Below are 22,214 nucleotides of genomic sequence, written 5' to 3'. Positions count from 1 at the left end.
ATGACCCCCCCCGAGAGAAAAGCCAAGCTCCCATTGGCCTCAGGGTTACCAGGATTGTGGCCTGTGGCCTGTGCTTGCTGGTGGTTTAATAATAAAAAGGCAAATATCTGAGCTGGCCTCTGGCCTGGCACACTGTGATCCAGTCCAAGTTCCGAGTGCTGAATGGCACTGGTGTTCTGGAATTATCACTGGCAAATACAGGGCCATAAGGTAAGAGTGAAGAAAAAAAGATGGAGCATGCAGATAGCAAAGAAATTTTGGTTTCTTTGTGAGATCACAAGAGAGCAGCAAAGGAGAAGGAATGAGACAGAAGAGGCACTGGATAGATGGAAATAATAATTCATAGATTTATAGATTTTTAAACCCAGAAATGACCACAGGGATCATCTATCCTGAATTAGATAACACAGTGCAGAGAACTTTTCTGAAATAATTTCTGCTTCAGTCTGATAGGTGAAGGTCAATTAGAGAAACAAATTCAGACAGGGGCAGCTGCTGTGAAATCAGAATGATAATTATGAACACATTAACCATCTCAATATGTTATTTATTATTAATTATTATTATTATTATAGAACCTAAAGCCTCTACATGAAATCAGGATTCTTTTGTAGTATTCACAGTACAGAAACAAAGTGAGAGACAGCCCCTAGGGTTCTGGTGGATTCACCATCACCAACAATTTTTAACTCAAGATTTGATATTTTTGTCTAAAACATCTGCTCTAGGGATTAGTTCAAGGAAGTTCTCTGGCCTGTGCTATACAAAAGGTCAGAATAGTTGATCAAAGGGATCCCTTCTGACCTTGTAATATATTCATCTATAATCCTTGATTACAGCCATAATGACAGGCCTGGGACCATGACTCTGTAGTGATGTATAAGCCAAGCATGGATCCTTCATAAAGTAAGGATGAAAAGGAAATCTCTACTTATTCAAAATAAGTCTGAAGGATACCACAATTTATTGCAATCCCCATTACAGATGATATACAGTACTACCTTTTCCTGTCAATCAGCTGGAATAACTACTAGTGCAATCATTGAGCCAAACAATCAGTTTGACCTGGGGGCAGTCAGGGAACTTCAGTTAAAAAAAATATATTAATGAAAGTCCATGTAATTCTTTTTTCTGAAGATCTATTTTGCTTAATTGACATAATGGATTTCCATAAGTATGATCACACCAAAACTTTGGATCACAGTTGTAGCCCTGATCCAATAATTTATTTGCTTCTCTTTTAAGCATGTGAGTACTCAATTGAAGTCAATAAGATGAATCATAAGCTGAGAATCAAGCACATGCTTAAGTGCTTGGTGGTAGTGGGGTCTATATAATTTAAAAGATTTTCCCCTATGTAACTGCCTCCCCTGAAATATCTCTCTCATCTGAAATTCAATATGGGTTTTCATTCCTACACAGGATTATTCTGTGACTCAGATTTGGCTCTCATTCACATATTATCAACAGCACTACATTCAGAGATTGGGTGGAGTGACACCTGTGTAGCTCCATTCAATCCTCAAGTGTTCTAAAGCAGACCAAAATCAACCTAGCTTTGCATGTTAACACTATTTACTTTGATGCAGATAGGCTGGTGCATTCAGTTGGGAATCTGGCCTGTTGACTTTGTTGAAACAAGCCTGATTTCCACTAGCTCTGGATCTGTCTAATTGACTGTGATGCAGCTATGGTGATTTACACCTGATGGAGAGCTGCCTCATTGACTTTACAGGATCAACAGAGAAGACACTACTCAAAGTTATTAGAAGTTGGCCTAATAATTATATTAGTGAAGACACAGAGGCATTTAACACAGAGAGTGAACTCAGATGATTTTGGACTAAGGATCACTGATAGTAGAAGTCTGAGTGTGAAATCCAGACCGCACTGAAGCCAAGGTCAGCCTTCCCATTAACTCCCATAAATGGGGCCAGGATTTCACGCTGAGATTTTACCCACTGACCTTCACTGATTAATATGGAATCTATCTTTATGGGTAGCACTATGTTCAGAAAGAAATGCATTGATGGAAAAACATGCTTTCTCCTGGACAATTCAGCAGAACAGACATTTGGACCTAAGATCTAAAGGAATTTTGCCAACTTAATGTGGAAAGTTTATTCATGCTGATTTAGGTGACTCCCATTTACCTTCTCCTTTGAGGCCTTGTTTGAGAGTTAACCTTTGTCCAGATTCACAAGGGATGCAAGATCTCCCAACAGAAGGCTGCTATATATGAAGATAAATGAGTCATAATTCAGTCTCTGCGTTTTATTTACAACTTGATCCATTGTATTGGAGGATTGAATGAGAGGTAAGAATATTCTTCTTGCTTGCTTGCTTTCTTCCTTTCTCGTAATTAGTGTTTCCAAGTGAAGTTTTCTGACCTTTTTAGGCTGACATTTCAAAGTTTTTAAGAGACCTTGTGAAATTCAGTGAGTTGAATGATTCATTCATTTTTACTCATTGAAAAATTGAGCTAAATTTAATTTCTGTGTTTTGTTTTCTTTTTTTGTTATTTGGCTAAAAGTTCTTTACAGGAATAAACATTTCCACCACTTGTTTGTTAATATAGGACCAAATGCTGATCTCAGTTTTACCAATAGAAATCTGATGTAAATTCACACATCAGGAAAGTCCTCTGTGTTTAATTGTAGCTGAGATTAAGTTAATGGAGATATAATATTATAATACTGATCTGAGATGTAGAAGATTGACAACTTATAGTCTATGCCCTCAAAAGTATGCAACAGAATTTGAAATGTAACACAATGGGTGACTTTAAAAACAAAACTAACAAAAAAAATCTCTCATATGCCTAGAGGTCATGGAAGTGCCTTCACTGGAGGTTTTCAAAAAGAGGCTGGAGCCATCTGTCTTGGATGGTTTAGACAGAACAAATCCTGCATCCTGCCTTGGGGTCGACTAAATGACCCTCCTAACCCTACGGTTCTATAAATCTATGATTAAAAATGACTCTAATATGATCTCATGATTAGGTAGTTTTGTTGGCCCTGAGGCTCTTCTGGTTTTCAACATTTTTACAATTCGATAACTTCATTGACATATTCCTGTAGGTTTCATAGTGGTAGCTGTGTTAGCATGTATCATCAAAATCAACAAGGAGTCCACATGGTACCTTAGAGACTCACAAATTTATGGGGTTTTTTTTGGTTTTTTTTCTATATTGCATGTGTGATATATACTGAAACCATCCTATACCCAGAAGTGAGTTACAGCCCACGAAAGCTGATGCCCAAATTGATGTGTTAGTCTCTAATGTGCCACAAGGACTTCTTGTTTTCCTTTTTTCATACTGCTGTAGTTTCTGATGCAATACCTGAACAAGACTTTAACCTTTGTTGCTATAGAAGGAACACTCAAGCAATGGAACATAGTAATCACACTAGAGTGACTGAGTTCATCATGAAGGGGCTCTTTGACCATCTTCACCACCAGGGGCAGTTGTTTGGGCTATTCCTGTGCATTTATATAGCTGTCGTCATGGGCAATTCTCTGATCATTGTGTCTATTGCCATCCACCCACCTCTCCACACTCCCATGTACTTCTTCATTGCCAGTTTAGCCCTGGCTGATATTTTGTGCACTTCCTTGGTTGTACCTAAAGTGCTGGAAAACCTGATGCAGGAGAAGAACATCATCTCCTTTGGAGGCTGCATCACCCAGCTCTTTGTCTTTACATCATCACTGACGACAGATGTTCTGCTGCTCACTGTCATGTCATATGACCGGTATGTAGCCATTTGCCACCCTTTGCATTATGTAAAACCCATGAACAAGGAAATTTGTATTTGTTTAGCAGCTGGTGTCTGGGCTGTTGGTACCATCAATTCACTTGTCAACATGTTGCTTCTGCTCCACCTGGATTTTTGTGGGTCCAACCTAATCCAGCATTTCTTCTGTGAGTTCCCAGCAATACTGGTGCTGTCCTGCAGCTCCACCTATGTCAACGAAATTATGATATTCATGGCTGACATTTTCCTGGCCATGGGGAACTTCCTTCTCACTATCATGTCCTGTAGCTTCATTGTCATCACCATCCTGAAAATTCAGAGCTCCAAAGGGAAACAGAGAGCCTTCTCCACCTGCTCCTCCCACCTGCTTGTGGTCACTTTGTACTACTCCACCATAATCTACACCTACAACCAGACAACCTCCAGTTACTCATCGGATAAAAACAAGATGGTGGCCATAATGTACACCCTAGTCACTCCCACCCTGAACCCTGTGATCTACAGTCTGCGCAATAAGGAGGTCAAAGTGGCCATGAAGAGAATCTTTTCATTCACCACAAAAAATAATTTTTTGAAGTGTGAACCTGATTGTCACCTGCCTTGTTCCTTTTAAGCCAGGTCCACAGATGTTGTAACTTGTTGCAAATCTATGAACTTCTTTAGACATTAATATTCACCATGATTAATTCACTTGAATAGAACTACAATGATTTACACCAGGTGGGAATGTGTTGCACTGACTGCAGTGGGGCTATGGTGATTTACATTAGTTGGGGATCAGGCCTCATGGAATATACTAGTCACACTAGCTGGGCTGTCATATTAGGTCAGGATTTTAAAGGTATTTAGATACCCTGTGAGATTTTCAAAGTCACCTAAGCACCTAATACGCACTGATTTCAGTACATATTAGGAGTTCCAATAAAACCTTTTAGGTACTTAAATACTGATAAAAATCTGGCTCATTGTGGAGCACATTATGAAAAATGCTCTGTCTTCTTGAGTAAATATGATAAAAAATATCAAACTGACTTTCTCTCTGTGTCTTATTTTCTTAGCAGGCATTAAACCCCAGAAACTTTTCAAACACATATTAGTTGAGTTCTGCAGGTCTCCAATCCATGTGTCATGGACTCAGATCAGAGATTTTAATACAAGAATTTCTATCATCTAACTATTTTTTTTTCAATAGACAAGTTGTGTTAGTAAGGTAATGTCTCAGTCCCAACAATATATAAAATATTAATCAAACCGTTGTTCACTGTTACAATAATCAATTCAGTGAGGTCATGGGTTTCATGTTCATTTATTGCTGCTGACTTTTTATAATTTATTGGGTTTTTTTGTATTTTTTCTATATTATATGTGTGATATAAACTGAAACCATGCTATATCCAGAAGTGGGTTATAGGCCAGGAAAACTTATGCCCAAATAAATTTGTTAGTCTCTAAGGTGCCACAAGGACTCCTCATTTTTGTTGTTGTTTTTTCATATTGTTGTAGTTTTCTGATGCAATACCTCACCAAAAATTTGTATCTACTTGTATCCATATAGCAGTCAATGTCTGGGCTGTGGGTACCATCAATTCATTTGCAAACATATTCCTTGTGCTAAGCCTGGATTTTTGCAGGCCCAACCTAATCCAGTATTTCTTCTGTGACTTCCCAACAATACTGGCGCTGTCATGCAGCTCCACCCACGTCAACGAAATCATGATGTTCATGGCTGACATCTTCCTGGCCATGGGGAACTTCCTTCTGACTACCATGTCCTATTGCTTCATTATCATCAGCATCCTGAAAATCCAGAGCTCCAAAGGGAAGCAGAGAGCCTTCTCCATCTGCTCCTCCCACCTGCTTGTGGTCACTTTGTACTATTCCACCATAATCTACACCTACATCCAGCCGAACTCCAGTAACTCATTGGATAAAAACAAGAAGGTGGCCATAATGTACACTCTAGTCACTCCCACCCTGAACCCTGTCTTCTACAGTCTGCGCAACAAGGAGGTCAAAGTGGCCATTAAGAGAATCCTTTCATTCACCACAAAAAGTAATTTTTCCAAGTGTGAACCTGATTATCACCTGCCCTGTTTCTTTTAAGCCAGGTGCACAGGTGGCAAAACTATGAACTTCATGAGACATAAATTTGTACTATGGTCCATTCATTTGAATAGAACTACAATGATTTACACCAGGTGGGAATGTGTAGCATTGACTACAGTGGGGCTATAGTGATTTACATTAGCTGGGGATCAGGCCTCATGGAATATACTAGTCACACTAGCTGGGCTGTCATATTGGGTTAGAATGTTAAAAGTATTTAGATACTAGTGGGATTTTCAAAAGCACCTACTCATTGATTTCAGTGCATGTTAGGTGCTCCAGGAAAACCCTTTAACTGCTGAAATACTGATAAAAATCTGGCTCATTGTGGAGCACATTATGGAAATGCAGTTTCATAGAATCACAATATTCCATTCTCTGCCTCCATGAGTAAATATGATAAAAAATATCAAACTGACTTTCTCTCTGCCTTATTTCCTTAGCAGACATTAAACCCCAGGAACCTCTCAAACACAGATTAGTTGAGTTCTGGAGGTCTCCAGTCCATGTGTCAAGGACTCAGATCAGAGATTTTAATACAAGAATTTCTATTATCTAACTATTTTTTTCAAAAGACAAGCTATGTTAGTAACTGTTGCTCACTGTTACAACACCAAAGAATTCACTGAGGTCATGGGTTTCATGTCCATTTATTGCTGTTGACTTATTATAACATCCATCATTGAATTTCTTTTTTAACTGTTTATAAAGTCCCAGAAAAAGAAACATACCCAAACAAAAACAGTTCAGATATATTTAAAATAATGTTTGAAAGAAGGATTTCATTGCAACAATCTCCCTTATTCTCTTTCCTTTCAGATATGCAGAGACTTTCATACACAAAACCTCTGTTTGGACTTTGTTTTTTAATGGTCTTAAAGATAATCTTAGAAAAGAGAAAATATCAGTTTTGATGACTATGACCTGCTGTTGTTGGAGTCAGATCCTGAAACAAGACAAACATGTATGAAAAGAGACAGAAAAAGACAGCAAAGATTGGCAGTGCTGCTTCTGACTCCTGTGCTGACTCACACTTGCAACCTCAGCCTAAAGAAACCCAGGCACAGCAGTCAGGTTGATTAGTCACACCTACATCTGGCAAACCAGGGTCTGTCTCTTTAAGGGGTTGCTTTTATCTGTCTTTTTGGTCACAGTCCCACAGCACTGTAGACAGACTCTTCCTAGACTAATGATAAATGGAGAGAGATAAGAAAGAGGAGAGACAAAGTGTTGGCATAGACATAGGACATCTGTCTTCTCCCAGTTCTTGCATTGCTCTGGACACCTTGACTGGAGCAACAGTGTGCATGCTCAGATGCAGCAGCAGAGGTGCTGGGGAATTTTTACTGCAGTAAGCAAAGTCTGAATGAGCTCTCCCCTGAGCTGGAGGAAAAAGGCTTCAGGACCAGACTGTGTTTACATGAAGCCCACTACTCTGCATAGGGATCCAGCAGACAGAGTTGTGTTGCCAAAGTGATCAGTGTTGGCTAGTGTTGGGTTAAAAATCACTTTAGTATTGAATGCAGGGTTCAGTAAATGTTGTTATCCTGATTGTACAAATAAAGGGAAGTAGAACTGCGATTAGTCTGTTCAGACTGAGGGAATCACCCTCAACTAGACTGAACTCACTAGGCAGGGGGCCTGGATGCCAGATCGCAGTGGAAAAAGAGAGAGCAAGAGTGGGGACAGGTGTTTCTGTATAGTGGTGAGAGCTCTGCATAAGAGTCATAGAAGCCATTTGACCTGCTCCACTCCCCTGTCTAAAGGCAGAGCTGATTAGGCTCCCATTAAGAGTGCTTTGTTTTGTTAAGTGACCACCTGAGCTGAAATCACTGATTATGAAGTCTAAGTGCTTAGATTGGCTGTGGGACAACAGTTCTGTGGAGGAGACAACCCAGCCTTCACTAGCAGCGTGGTTCCCTGGGCTGAGAGCTGAAATCACTGAGAGCTGGGTGAAACTCTAGGAGATGTACTCACAGATGTCACAGTAGAGAGACAAGTGTCAGCGGAACGTGAGGGTGTAGGGACATCAGTGACAAAGCATACGATGGTGCGATGGACCAAAAGAAGGCACGATGAACAAGGGCTCAGCGGTGGCAGCAGGCAGCGAGGCAGAGTGCATAGCATCAATTGTGAGTCAGTTGCAGTGGTGCGTGGAAGCTAAGACATTGCTGGACATTTCACCCCACTGCCCTTCAACCGCCCATCTGGAAGGTGAACTCATGTGAATGCACCTCTGATCTCTCTCCACAGGTCAAGCACAGGAGCTGTCAATGGGGGAGGGGCAGTAGAGGGAGAGGGAAGTGGCATCTTAAAGGGACTTTTCTCTGTTGGCTTTTCACACCATGAAGTGAGAGATATGGAGGCAAACGACACTGCTCAAAGTCCCCTGGAGAGGGAGTTTTGCTCATGGTTGAATATATTTGAATCATGGTTGGGGGAGTTTCCCAAACTGGTGCCAGGTTCCTTTTCTCTTTTCTTTAAATTTTTCTCTGCTGTGCACAGACTCAATAGTTATGAGTGGGGAAGTGTTGCCTCCGAGAGGCACCTCTGTGTGTGTGTGTGTGTGTGTGTGTGTGTGTGTGTGTTTAATATTCCCCGGTTACTGGGGGGAGGAGGGGTTGTGTTATATTGATGAGAGGGACCCTGGACATTGAACCCAGCCCTTGTTGTTGCTGTCTCCAGATAGCAGAAGGGTTACAGTGCAAAAACATAGTGCCAGGCAAAGGTCTCTATAGTGCTTGGCGGTGGCTGCTCAGGGGGTTTGTGAATCCCAGTGAGGCCTGATTCTGGGTTTTAGGTGCCTTAAAGTGGCAGTTAGATGCCTAAATCCTCTTGTAAATCTAGTCTCCAGATACTTTTGAAAATCTTACTGAGTGCTTAAATAAAAAATCTGGCCCCATGCGCTTAACTCATGTTTCAAACTCTGGTCCCAGGTGCACAACCTGCTCAAGCATTTGTGAATATCCCATTAAAAAAAACAAAAACACAAAAAAAAACTGTTCACCCATTAGTGTAACAACTCAGATGTTAGACAAATTCCTTATTGAACAGCTGTTTTTCACATCAATACAGCTCCAGCAGCTAAGTGCCATGATAAAGCCAAGTTCATATAGTACTAGAGCTAAAAAAAGATATTTATCTTCCATTATTATTAAGAGATTAAAACTTTTAATGATAACTGATAGACATTTACTAGTTTATCAAGGGAAAGACACCCCTCTTCAAAATATCTGTCTCTCTTGACCAGGGTTTTTCCAGGCTGCAAAATGCCCTGACTATACTGTGTTATTTCCAGCAAACCCTAAAAGGCCTGTAAATGCCCATAGTCATAAATTACCACACAGCACATTCTAAGCAGGCACATTTATTGTTCAAGTGAAATCATTACAGAGGAAACATCTTAAAACAATAAAAGAACCTACACAGATGTTAATGAGCCGACCAGGGATAACCCCACCTCAGTCCTTCAGGCTCCATCTAGAGGTTTTTCTGTGGTAACAAGTTCATAGCAGCTTTATCTCAGAACAAGAACCTGCATGCATAGGTCAGACTTTCCTTTATACAGCGTGGGCCTTTGATTTTCAGATTATGGGAAGAAGTAATCAGCAGGGAATGGTCATTTCTTGAGGAAGTAGCTTCAAAAGGCAGGGGTTTTGTACAACCAGAGGCAAAAATTTGCAGCCTCCTCTCCCTAGAGATTCCCAAGAGAAATCATTTGATACTGTTTGTTCAAAAGTCCATTCTTGTTCACTGAGGTTCATAATACTTCCTGATACTCACAACAATCCATCACCTTTGCTTTTAATGCAATGGATGCCAAAGAGACTTAAACACAATGTAATCATGTTTTTCAGGATACTGCAGGAAATTGCCATATCTATCCCCCCTATGTAGGAGCAGCAAAATGCTGTGATTGGGGAACTGCCCATCACATCATCTAAGCCGGAAGAGAAGGAGGGACAGAAGAGGAAGGACTGTGCTTGGGCTCAGTTACTTCCAAACCTCAAGACTCCCAGGAGGGGTGAGATCAGACCAAGATCTTTTTATTAAAACTCTTGAGTGCTTTTAAGAGTAAAGTGAGTCTGTGGGGCGGGGTGGGACTCACCCCTGTGGGGCCACCTGCTGGTCATCCAGGGAATTAGCATCTCCAGAACTCTGCAACCTGGTTTCCCACTGTCCTGCTGGGCCCCAGTCACTCGGTCCGGGGTGCTTCCCCCTGGCAGTATCTTTACAGGTCTGGGTCTCCTCTCCCTGGGGAACCTTCGTCCGCCTATCTCCACTTTGCCTCAGTGGCTAGTGCCAGTCATCATCTAGCCCCCGCTCCCTGGGGCAGACTTCAGTCTGTAAACCACTCATCATCAACAAGGAGGTTAAGAACTGCTGCCTTTGCCTATCTCTGGCTGCCTGTCTGCAGTCCCAGCACCCTTTTGTAGGCCTTTAACTAGGCCTGCAGCCTGGGGTTTTCCAGGCCAGAGCTCCCCACTGACCTCTGACCTCTCCCCAGCATGGAGCCACTTTAGGTACTTGGTTCAGCTTCCCAGCACCCAAACCCTTCTCCCTCGAGAGAGGGAGAAAGACTCCTTTTTTATGCTCCTGGCCCACTGCCCTCTTATAAGAGCCAGCTGGGCCCTGATTGGGGTGTGATCGCATCTGTGGCTGGTTCCCCAATCCGCCAAGGCTTGCTGCTTTTCTTAGTAGGAACCCTCTCCCAGCCTCAGCCCTCAACCAGGTCTGATTTTGAGCCCTTCAGGATTATAGCAGGTGGCCACCCTGCTACAGTCTGGTTAAGAAATCCCTCCGCATGGCCTTGCTTTCCTGCCATGCTGTCCCTGAAGGGTTTAAACAAGATGCTCAGAGAGACCATGGTGGGATGGAACTCTTGGGGAGTGCGTGTAAGCAAATAGAGTAGCTCAGGGAATCTGGGACACTTATTCCAGATTCAGGAGGCAACAGGATACCAGGGGTCAGAACCTGGGAGTGTGGAACAGGAACAGTGACCAGACTCCACCCAGAGCCAGTTAACTTTAGAAGCACATGGGATCCACTGACCCAGAACCCATGGTCAATTTTGGGAGTGGGCTTACTTTCCATATTTCTGTCTCCACGGAATGTTGGTGAGCAATTTTAATAATATATCAAATCAGGCTTAACCATGCTGGAAACATATTGCATCCATTCATATTTGTGGGTGTCAAACAAGGACGTCTTCTGCTGTTTTAAAAGTTATGTTAATACTCAAACATTCCCAGGTATTACCCAAAACATTTTGTGTTCAAGTTTTGCTAAACTGAGAAATAACATCTCAGTACTTCCTGTGGCCAAGGCAGTTTTATTTCTTAGTTTTGTTTGTTGCTTATACAGCAGCTAGGAAATGATGTTCACCTACCACCTCATATTCCATATTGTTTTTTGGTTTCCCCAGACCTATTTGTACCAAATCCACACTTGTATCTGCCTGCTTGTGAATGAGACTATCTGTCACTTGGGACAAGGAACTTATTCTCAATTACCTCTAGGTCCACAGTATTCATAATTCCTGCTCCAAAAGCAACTCCTCCTAATACGATGTCTACTACATCTCGTTTTGCTTGTCCATTAGAATCAATGTGTTTTTATCCATGACGTTGATTGGCTGGTAGGGCGTGAATTATTCCTTAAATATTGGCTTATGTAGAGGGCTGCATCTTCTCCCATGATTGCTCTAATTATCTGGGCACTAAAAGTTCCCAGAAGCAGATAAAGGGAGATCTTATGCTGGAGTCTCATTTTCCGTGGATTAGAATGGTCATGGTTAAGCAGCGCCTCGTGCTCAGGTTCTGAGATGTCCTTTTCTTCAAAGAATTCAAACATCATTATATATGTAAACAGATGAATTTGTGAAGCATGTATCTGTTTCACAATGGGGGGAGGGATAGCTCAGTGGTTTGAGCTTTGGTCCGCTAAACCCAGAGTTGAGAGTTCAATCCTTGAAGGGGCCATTTAGGGAACTGGGGTAAAAATCTGCCTGGGAATTGGTTCTGCTTTGAGCAGGGGGTTCAGCTAGATGATCTTCTGAGGTCTCTTCCAACCCTGATCTTCTATGATTCAGTTTTTCATTTTTTTCAGTGTAGTATATCAATCAGCTAAGGTGGTCCACTATGGAGCAAGGGCCTATCCACTTTGATTCCAGCAAGTGACCGCTTTTTCCCATTTTAAGGTACATAAATTGGTCCCATTTCTCATAGGTCTGCTTTTATGGGACTTCTTTTCTGAATTTTGTTGTTCATGTGTTTGATGGCCTGGTTAACCCTATACTGGAGTGTGGTTTTATCTTACTGTACCTGTTTGAGCCATTGAAAATATTCATACTCGGTTATATTACAGCTCTTTTCTTCACCTTGTACCAGGTAACAAGAATCAAGCAGGTAATCCAGCTCCAACTGAAATGATAAATATAAAATTACAAAAATTGTAAGTAATAGCAAGCAAATGCATTAGATTCTCTTTTGTTTTAGGTTGCAAATTTCCCCTATGCTAAGAGGGAGTTTTATCCTGATTTTTGTAACTGTAAAGTTAAGCTCAGAGGGGAGTCCTCTGTGTTTGAAATCTTCATTACCCTGTAAAATTACCTTCCATCCTGACTTTGCAAGTGTGATTCTGTTACTTTTTTCTTAAAAATAAATTTCTTCTTTTAAAAACCTAATTGGTTTTGAGTATCCTAAAAACTCAAGGGTCTGGTCTGCTCTCACCTGTTAACCTATTTGGTTTGTATGTTATTCTCAAGCCTCTGCAGGAAAGGGGTCGAAGGGACTTGGGGGATATTTGCGGGGGGATAGGGCTCCCTCTCCCTGAATGTTTGTTTAAATCACTTGGTGGTGGCAGCAGTACCGTCCAAGGACAAGGAAAGGAATTTGTGCCATGGGAAAATTTTTAACCTAAGCTGGTGAAATATAAATTTAGGGGATCTTTCATGCTGGTCCCCACATCTCTACCTCAAAGTACAGAGTAGGGAGGGAACCCTGACATGGTGGCAGTGGTGAGATAAATCTGAACCAGAAGCACAGACCTCAGGATTTTAAAACCTTTTTTTTCTTTTGGCTGATTGAAAACCAGGGTTTTTTGTTTTTGTTTTTGTTTATTTTTTTAAGCTGAGAGCAGCTGGATTTTTTTCTTCTTTGCCTGGAGGCAGAGTAGATAAGTCATGCAAGGGAATTCACAAGCTTTTTTTACTTTCTAGCTTTCATATCAGGCTAGGCTAAACGCAGGAAGGCTAGGATGATAGAAAGGGAGGTCCAAAAGAAACTAGATTTAGCCAGATTGGAAGCCAAGAAAAGAAAGGAAGAACCTGAAAGACAAATGACCTTAAAGCACTTTGAATTGGATGTGGAGGAGAGGGAGAAGACAAAACGCTTGAGGCTGCCCATATAAGAACCCTGGAGTTAAAAGACAAAGAAATACAGGCCCAGATTGAGGCCCAGATTTCAGCCCAGAAGTGATTATTCTTTTACTTATTTTAAAATCCAAACCTACTATAAAGTGGTGACCCTAAAAGGTCTGTTACTGCCTTGAACTCATCTCAGACATAGATCTGGCTGATGCATCTCTACCAATGGCCCATTAGGCCATTCCTTTCTGCTATTGAAAAAGGGTGGCTGGCAGGATATGATTAAATCACACACCATGCTACATTATTATTCTTTATCCTTTATTTTTAATTATACAAAATACAAACATAAAATCCTACTACTACCGTTGTGTCTATTTGTAACACACAGGTTGCCATTCGGGGTCATATATTGCCAAGTTATAACTCAGGCCTCTTTAACAGAGAAACAGATAACAAGAATCAATGGCTGGAAACTAAAGCCATCACAATTAAAATTAGAAATAAAGCAGACATTTTTAACACTGAGAGTGACTAACTGTTGGAACAAATTCCCAGAGAAGTGGTAGATTCTCTTCATGGCATCAAATTCAGACTGGAGCACTTTCTGAAAGATGCTTTATCCAAATACAAGTTATAGGGCTCAATACAAGTGTAACTGGTTGAAATTATCATGCCTGTGATATACAAGAGAGCAAATTAGATGATTTAATTGTTCCTTCTGGCCTTAAACTCTAGGAGTGAATATTTGATGGCGTTAGAAAAATATTACTTATTAGAAGAATTGTTAGGACTGTACATTCTGGTCATCGAGATACAAGAAGCACTCATACTGTGAGGTTGAACAAATGTCCAAGACGAGATGGCTTTTCAAAGAAAGTATGAAGAAAGGCAATGTCTTTTTTTTTTCAGAAAATCCCCACTTTGTGTAATTGACGCAATGGGCCTTGTCATGGTATAACCCCCACTCTGAACCTTAGCGTCCAAAAGATGGGGTACCAGCATGAATCCCCCTAAGCTTAATTGCCAGCTTATATCTTGTAGTGCTGCCACCAACCAGGACTTGCAGTGCCTAGTACACTCTGGTCCCCCCAAAACCTTCCCAGGGGACCCCAAGACCCAGACCCCCTGGATCTTACACAAGGAAACTAAACCTTTTCCCCCACTGTTGCCTCTCTCAGGCTTTCCCTCCCTGGGCTACCCTTGGAAGATCACTATGATTCAAACTCCTTGAATCTTAAAACAGAGAGGAATGGACCTTCCCCCCTCCTCTTTTCCCCTCCCCAAGAGGTAATACAGATTCAAGCTCCATGAATCTAAAACCAGAGGAATTCCACCTTCCCCCCTCCCTTCTCTCTCCCTTTCTCCCACCAATTCCCTGGTGACTACAGACTCAATTCCCTTGAGCCTCAACAAGGGGAATAATCAATCAGATCTTAAAAAAGAAAAGCTTTTAATAAAAGAAAGAAAAAAGTAAAAGTTGTCTCTGTAATTAAGATGGTAAATGTTACAGGGTCTTACAGCTTATAGACACTAGAGAGAAGCCTTCCCCCCAGCACAAATACAAATTAAAATCCTTCCAGCAAAATACACATTTGCAAATAAAGAAAACAATCAAAAAGACTAAACCACCTTTCTACTTGTACTTACTACTTGAAAAGAAAATTAGAGAGCCTGTAGGTACATCTGGTCACTCAGAACCCAGAGAGAACAACGGACAAACAAACAACACAAAAAAATACTTCCCTCCATCGAGATTTGAAAGTATCTTGTCTTCTGATTGGTCCTCTGGTCAGATGGTCCAGGTTCACTGCTTGTAACCCTTTACAGGTAAAAGAGACATTAACCCTTAACTATCTGTTTATGACAGGCCTCCGTAAGTGTGATGATAACATAACTCTGGGTCACATCTATGCTCTTGATCCAACAGTTGATCTGTTCAATTTCAATAAGAGTTTTCCTTCCTATACAGGATTATCCTGTTCTGATAAATGAATTGCGGGGTGGCTGACTTTTATGGACACCAGCCAGCCTGTAGCTATAAAATCTCTTTTAGTAGCTGGTCTCAAATTGCTCTACCTGTAAAGTGTTAAAAAAAATCTCAGTGCAATGCATAAGTAAAAGGAAGTGAGTGGGCACCTGGCCAAAAGAGTCAATGGGAAGGCTAAAACATTTTTAAAATTGAGGAAAGAATCCTTTTTTTCCGTCTGTTGTTCTCCGGGGAGAGGCAGACAGGGCACAGCTGTGCTATAAGAGGCTTGGGTCAGGTATGAAAAAAATCATCCGTCTCATACATGGAAATTACTCTTTTAAATCCCTGGATATGTAAGTAGATAAGGAAATAGCTAGGGAGACTCGATAAGGTGTATTTCTCTTTATTTCTTTATGGATTATGGATTCCTCAGTGCTAACCCAGGTGCTTTTCTTTTGCTTTTAACCTATAAACTGACTCAAGAAAGCTATTCTTGGTGCTTACTCCTTGTGGTTCTTTTTTTTTTTAAATCTAGCAATAGCCTGAATTTCCAGATATATTGTCCTTCTTTTTTTTATTAATAAAATTTACCTTTTTTAAGAACAGAATTGGATTTTTGTGTTCTAAGAAGTTTGTGCACGTCCTTTAATTAGCTGATGGCAACAGCTGATCTCCTTTGTTTTTCTTTCTCAGCTCTTCTCTGAAGGGGGGTGAAAGGGCTTAAAGGTACCCCACAGGGAGGAATTCCCAAGTGCACCTTCCTGGGCTTTCAAAGGGGTTTTGTATTTGAGTGGTGGCAGCATCTACCAATCCAAGGTCAGAGAAAAGCTGTAACCTCGGGAGTTTAATACAAGCCTGGAGTGGCCAGTGTTAATTTTTAGAATTCTTGCAGATCCCCACTGTCTGCATTCAAGGTGCCTGAGTGGGGAATCAGCCTTGACACCTGTAATTCAAATGTGGCTCTCATTTCTACTCTTTCATGTGATTCCCATTTACCTTCTCTTTCAGGGCCTTGTTTGAGAGTTAAATCTTTGCCAAATTCACAAAGGATGCAAGATTTCACTACAAAAACCTACTCTATAGTCACAACAATCATCTTCAACAAGCCATATCTCATTCAGAGTCTTTATTTCAATTGCTGTTTGGTTTATTGTGTTTGAAGATTGAATGAGTGGTAAGAATTTCTTTTCCTTTCTTTCTTTCTTTCTTTCTTTCTTTCTAAATCAAGTTTTCTTCTTAAGGATGATATTTTCAAAGGCCCTTAGATGTGTTAAGCACCAACTTCCTATGAAATTCAGTAAGAGTTAAGTTATTAATTCATTTATATGCTTTTGAAAGTCAAGCAAAATTAATTTATGTGCTGTATTATATTTTCTGTCATTTGTCTAAATGTGCTTTGCAGAAATACACATTCCTACAACTCTGTTTATATATCTTGAACCGGATTCTGATCTCAATTTGACAAAAAAATTCTAATTTAAATTCACATACATCATTGCAGTTCTTTTTAACCTAACTATACTCAAGTCTAAAGCCAGTAGAGTTACAATATTGTGACACTTATGAAAGGGATACAAGACTCACAACCTTTTGTCTGTTTCCTCAAAAGTTTGCAACTGAATTTGGGATGTGATGCAAAGCTTGACAACATATTTTACAAAATGCTTATTATAATACATGAAAAATTGGTCTAATATGATCTCATAATTAGATTTGCTGGGTCTGGTACTTTTATTTTTTTCATGATTTTTACACTTGAGTAAATCTATTGATTTTAAAGGAGATACTCCTGATTTACTCCAGTAGAAGTGTGAGGAAAATCAGCAAAAGCATTAAAGCAATAATAAGACTAGAGGCACCTGAAGACAAAGCAGGGAAACTTATCTGTAATACAACAGGGATTGCTTGTGAAATCACGTTAACACTATTCCTAATAATGAAGCAACATTTGTCTATTGACACATAGATTATCGCAAAAATGAAATATGAGAGGCTTGATTCCTCTCTTATTGTCACTAGCTGTATAGCAGTGCATCTCCAATGAGTGGAGAATTAGCCTCATTTATTGCAATGGAGTTATGTCTGATTTACACCAGAATGAGTTAAAAGGAAATCAAATCCTGCCTTTTGTGCATCTTCATTCCACTTACATATATGTATAACTCTGTTGACTTTTGTATTGTATACATTGTATGTTATATATACTGAAAATGTCCAGACCGCAATGGATGTATTAGTGTTCAAAGTGGAATACTGGTTACTAATAAGACTACTAGTGAAAGAATGATGTCTTGAGATCATACTGTGGACACCTAACACTCATAGTTTAAGTAAATAGTCTAACTGACTTTATGTGCCTGTCCTTGAGAACACCAGGATATTTCCCCCCTTCCACAGTCAAATGTCGGGAGATTATATATTCAGTAGCAGGGACACTTTATTGTGCTAATATATTTTAATGTAGCTCAGTTTGTTTATATATTGTGTGAAATATCTAGAGCAGCAAGAAAGATCTCTCTCTCTCTTTCACTCTCACTCTATCCCCATACATCCCTCTCCCATCGGTCCATCTAGATACTTCAGTCGCCTTATTGTTGTAGTTTCCGAAGCAATATCTGACCAAAACTTTAACTTTTGTTGCTATGGAAGGAACACTCAAGCAATGGAAAGTAGTAGCCACACCAGAGTGACCAAGTTCATCATGCAGGGGCTCTTTGACCATCCTCACCACCAGGGGCTGTCCCTTGGGCTATTCCTGTGCCTTTATGCAGCTGTCATCATGGGCAATTCCCTGATCATTATGTCTATTGTCATCCACCCACCTCTCCACACTCCCATGTACTTCTTCATCGCCAATTTAGCCCTAGTTGATATTTTGTGCACTTCCTCGGTTGTACCTAAAATGCTGGAAAACCTGATGAGAAGGAGAAGAAAACCATCTCCTTTGGAGGCTGCATCACCCAGCTCTTTGTCTTTACATCATCACTGGTTACAGAGCTTCTGCTGCTCACTGTCATGTCATATGACCAGTATGTAGCCATTTGCCACCCCTTGAATTATGTAAAACTCATGAGTAAGGAAATTTGTATCCATTTAGCAGTCAGTGTCTGGGCTGTTTGTACCATCAGTTCATTTGTCAATATATTGCTTGTGCTGGGCCTGGATTTTTGAGGGCCTAACTTAATCCAGCATTTCTTCTGTGAGTTCCCAACAATACTAGTGCTTTCCTGCAGCTCCATCTATGTCAACGAAATCATGATGTTCATGGCTGTCATCTTCCTGGCCATGAGGAACTTCTTGCTGACCACCTAATCCTATAGCTTCATTATCATCACCATACTGAAAATCCAGAGCTCCAAAGGGAAGCAGAGAGCCTTCTCCCACCTGTTCCTCCCACCTGCTTGTGGTCACCTTGTACTACTCCACCACCATGTACACCTACATTCAGCCGACCTCCAGTTATTCATTGGATAAAAACAAGATGGTGGCCATAATTCGCACCCTAGTCACTCCCACCCTGAATCCTGTGATCTACAGTCTGCGCAATGAGGAGGTCAAAGTGGAAATCAGGAAAATCCTTTCATTCACCACAAAACAACAATTTTTGAGAGCGTGAACCCCATTTTCACCTGCCTTGTCCCTTGTAGGTCAGATTCAAAGGTGGTGTAAATTTTCATGGAACTAATGATTTCAATACACATACATTTGTGGATAATCTAAGCACTTTACCCAGATGTCCAGACACTCTTCTCTCAATCTGTGTATTGCATACTTTTTTTTAAACATTGAATTTAATAATTAATAAAAAATATTTAATGCAGGGTTCAGTAAATGTTGTTATCCTAATTACACAAGTAAAGAGCAGTAGAACTGTACTTAGCTTGTCCTGACGGAGGGCGTCACCCTCAACTGGACTGAACTCACTAAACAGGGGGCTCAGATGCCAGATTGCAGTGGAGAAAGGGAGAGAGAGAGTGGGGACAGGTGGTTCTGCATGGTTGTGTGAGCTCCGCCTTAGAGTCATAGGCACCATTTGACCTCCTCCTCTCCCCTGTCTAAAGGCAGAGCTGATTAGGCTCTGTAGAAAGTGTTTTGTTTTGTTAAGTGACCACTAGAGCTGAAATCACTGATAATCACGTCGAAGTGCTTAGATCTGCTGTGGGACAGTATTTCTGTCAAAGAGATGGCCCAGCCTGCCCTAGCAGAGAGGTTCCCTCACTGAGAGCTTGAAATTACTGAAAGCTGAATGGAACCCCAAGTGACCAAGTCGCAGAGGGAACAGTAAAGAGACAGGTGTCAGCAGAAAGTGAGGGCATAGGGACAAGGGTGAAGGAGCATATGACAGCACGATTAAATGAGCAGTGGTACGACGAAAGACAGCAGCAGCACAAATGAGGGCACAGCGGTGGCAGCAGACAGCGAGGCAGAGTGCATAGCATCAGTTGTGAGTCAGTTGCAGTGGCGGTGGCAACTAACACATTGCTGGACATTTCTTCCCCACACCCCCACAGCTGGAAGGCGAACTCACATGAATGCACCTCTGAACTCTGGGTCTCTGCTGGTCAAGCACAGCAGCTGTGAGTGGGGGGCAGTGGAGGGAGAGGGGAGTGGCATCTTAAAGGGACCTTTGTTTGTTGGTTTTTCACACTGTAAGGTGAGAAACAGAGGCAAATGACACTGCCCAAAGTCCCCTGGAGTGGGAGTTTTGCTCATGGTCAGATATATTTGAATCATGGTTGTGAGGTTTTCCCAAATTGGTACCAGGTTCCTTCCTTTTTTTCATTAAAAGTTTTCTCTGCTGTACACAGGCTCTGCGTTTGTGAGTGGAGAAGTGTTGCTGGCTAGAGGCACACAGAGACGGGTTGTTTAATATTCCCTGTTTACTGGGTGGGGAGTGCGTGTTATATTGGTGAGAAGGACCCTGGATATTGAACCCGACCATTGTTGTTGCTGACTTCACTTGGCAGAAGAGTGCCACATATTAAATAGAATAAATGTTGGCTACCTGACAACTGTAATACTTGGATGCATAAATCAGGGGATCTCAAGCAGCTGTAGATAAGTTATTTTGCCTCTGTATTTTGCACTGGTGTATCTTCAGATGAAATATCATGTTCAGTTCTGGTGCCCGAAATTCATGAAGGATGTTGATAAATTGGAGAGGGTTCAGAGAAGAGGCACAAAAATTATTAAAGAATAAGGGAACATGCCTTGTAGTGATAGATTCATGGAGTTCCACTTATTTAGCTCAGGGATTGGCAATCTTTGGCATATGGCTCGCCAGGGTAAGCACCTGGTGGGCCAGGCCTGGTTGTTTACCTGCCGCGTGTGCAGGTTCAGCCAATCACGGCTCCCACTGGCCACGGTTCGCTCTTCCAGGCCATGGAGGCTGTAGGAAGTGGCGCAGGTCAAGGGATGTGCAGGCCGCTACTTCCCGCCGCCCCCATTGGCCGGGCAGAGCGAACTGTGGCCAGTGAGATCCACGATCACCTGAACCTGTGTACCCGGCAGTTAAACAACCCAGCCCGGCCAGCCAGGGTGCTTACCTTGGTGAACCGCTTGTCAAAGGTTGCCAATCCCAGATTTATCTTAACAAATAAAAGGTTAAGGGGTGACTGGATTACAGTCTATAAAAGTGGTTCTCAAACTTTTGTACTGGGGACTCCTTTCACATAGCAAGGCTCTGAGTGCAACCTCCCTTATAAATGAAAAACACTTTTTTGTATATTTGAGACCATTAAAAATGCTGGAGGAAAAGTGGGGTTTGGGGTGGAGGCTGAAAGCTCTCGACTCACCATATAATAACTTCATGATCAGGGCTGGTGCAAACATTTAGGCGGTCGCCTAGGGCTCTAGGATTTGAGGGGCGGCATTTTCTTCGGTAGTGACTGTGGCGGCCAGATCTTCGGCCATCCCGGTGGCTGCCAGCATTTAGGCAGAGGGAGCTGGGCCAGGGAAGCGAGTGGAGGGCCGCCTGCAGCAAGTAAGGGAGGGGGGATGGCACGCAGGGGAACTCCCCACCCTAGCTCACCACTGCCCCGCCTCTTCCCCAAGCACGTGGTGGCTGCTTTACTTCTCCCTCCTCCCAGGCTTGTGGCGCCAATCAGCTTAGGCGCCTCAAGCCTGGAGGCGGGACAAGTGAAGCAGCCATGGTGTGGTCTGGGAAAAGGCTGGCCAGGGGTGAGCTGGCACGGGGATGGGTGCCTCTGGGCAGAGGATGGGGGATGGGGAGTTGCCGCAGGGGGTGCGCCTCAGGGCGAAGGGAGGGAGCTGCTGTGGGGTGGGGAGGTGCCTCAGGGCAGGGGAATGGAGAAGGGCACAAGGTGGAAATTTTCGCCTAGGGCGTGAATCATCCTTGCATCGGCCCTGCTCACAATCCCCTGAGGGATCCCAACCCCCAGTTTGAGAACCCATGATCTACAAGTACCTATGTGTGGAATAAATATTTAATAATGGGCTCTTCAGTCTAGAATAGAATGTTACAATGTGACCCATTGGTTGGAAGTTGAAGCTTGACAAATTCAGATTGTGAACATTTTAAACAATGAGAGTAATTAACCATCGGAAAAATTTTCCTAGGATTGTGGTGGATTCACCATCACCGACAATTTTTAAGTCAAGATTTGATATTTTTGTCTAAACCATCTGCTCTAGGGATTAGTTCAAGGAAGTTCTCTGGCCTGTGCTATACAAAAGGTCAGAATAGATTATCACAGGGATCCCTTCTGATCTTGTAATCTATTCATCTATAATCCTTGATTACAGCCATAATGACAGGCCTGGGACTATGACTCTGTAGTGATGTATAAGCCAAACATGGATCCTTCATAAAGTAAAGATAAAAAGGAAACCTCTAATTATTCAAAATAAGTCTGAAGGATACCACAATTTATTATAATCCCCATTACAGATGATATACAGTACTACCTTTTCCTGTCAATCAGCTTGGATAACTACTAGTGTAATCATTAAGCCAAACAATCAGTCTGACCCAGGGACAGTCAGGGACTTC

At 41.8% G+C, this 22,214-nt stretch overlaps 1 protein-coding gene and 1 pseudogene across 1 annotated transcript; both read left to right on the top strand.

Moving 5' to 3' along the window:
* Positions 1-3,390: 3,390 nt before the first annotated feature.
* LOC127030805 (olfactory receptor 13G1-like) lies at positions 3,391-5,861 on the top strand. The gene is made up of 2 exons (XM_050917539.1): positions 3,391-4,334; positions 5,390-5,861. The coding sequence occupies exons 1-2, from the start codon at positions 3,391-3,393 to the stop codon at positions 5,859-5,861; spliced, it is 1,416 nt and encodes a 471-aa protein (XP_050773496.1).
* A 12,003-nt stretch (positions 5,862-17,864) lies between these two features.
* On the top strand, positions 17,865-18,818 carry LOC127030804 (olfactory receptor 13A1-like; annotated as a pseudogene).
* Positions 18,819-22,214: the final 3,396 nt, after the last annotated feature.

Source organism: Gopherus flavomarginatus, chromosome 11, assembly GCF_025201925.1.
Source record: "Gopherus flavomarginatus isolate rGopFla2 chromosome 11, rGopFla2.mat.asm, whole genome shotgun sequence".
Classification (NCBI taxonomy): Eukaryota; Metazoa; Chordata; order Testudines; family Testudinidae; genus Gopherus; species Gopherus flavomarginatus.
Note: the sequence above shows the minus strand (reverse complement) of the source record. Positions and strands in the feature narration are given on the sequence as shown.

Coding starts and splice junctions, on each gene's coding strand:
- LOC127030805 (XM_050917539.1), top strand. CDS start 3,391: ATGGAACATAGTAATCACACTAGAGTGACTGAGTTCATCATGAAGGGG. Junction 4,335..5,389: donor ACAAAAAATAATTTTTTGAA/GTGTGAACCTGA, acceptor GGATTTTTGCAG/GCCCAACCTAATCCAGTATT.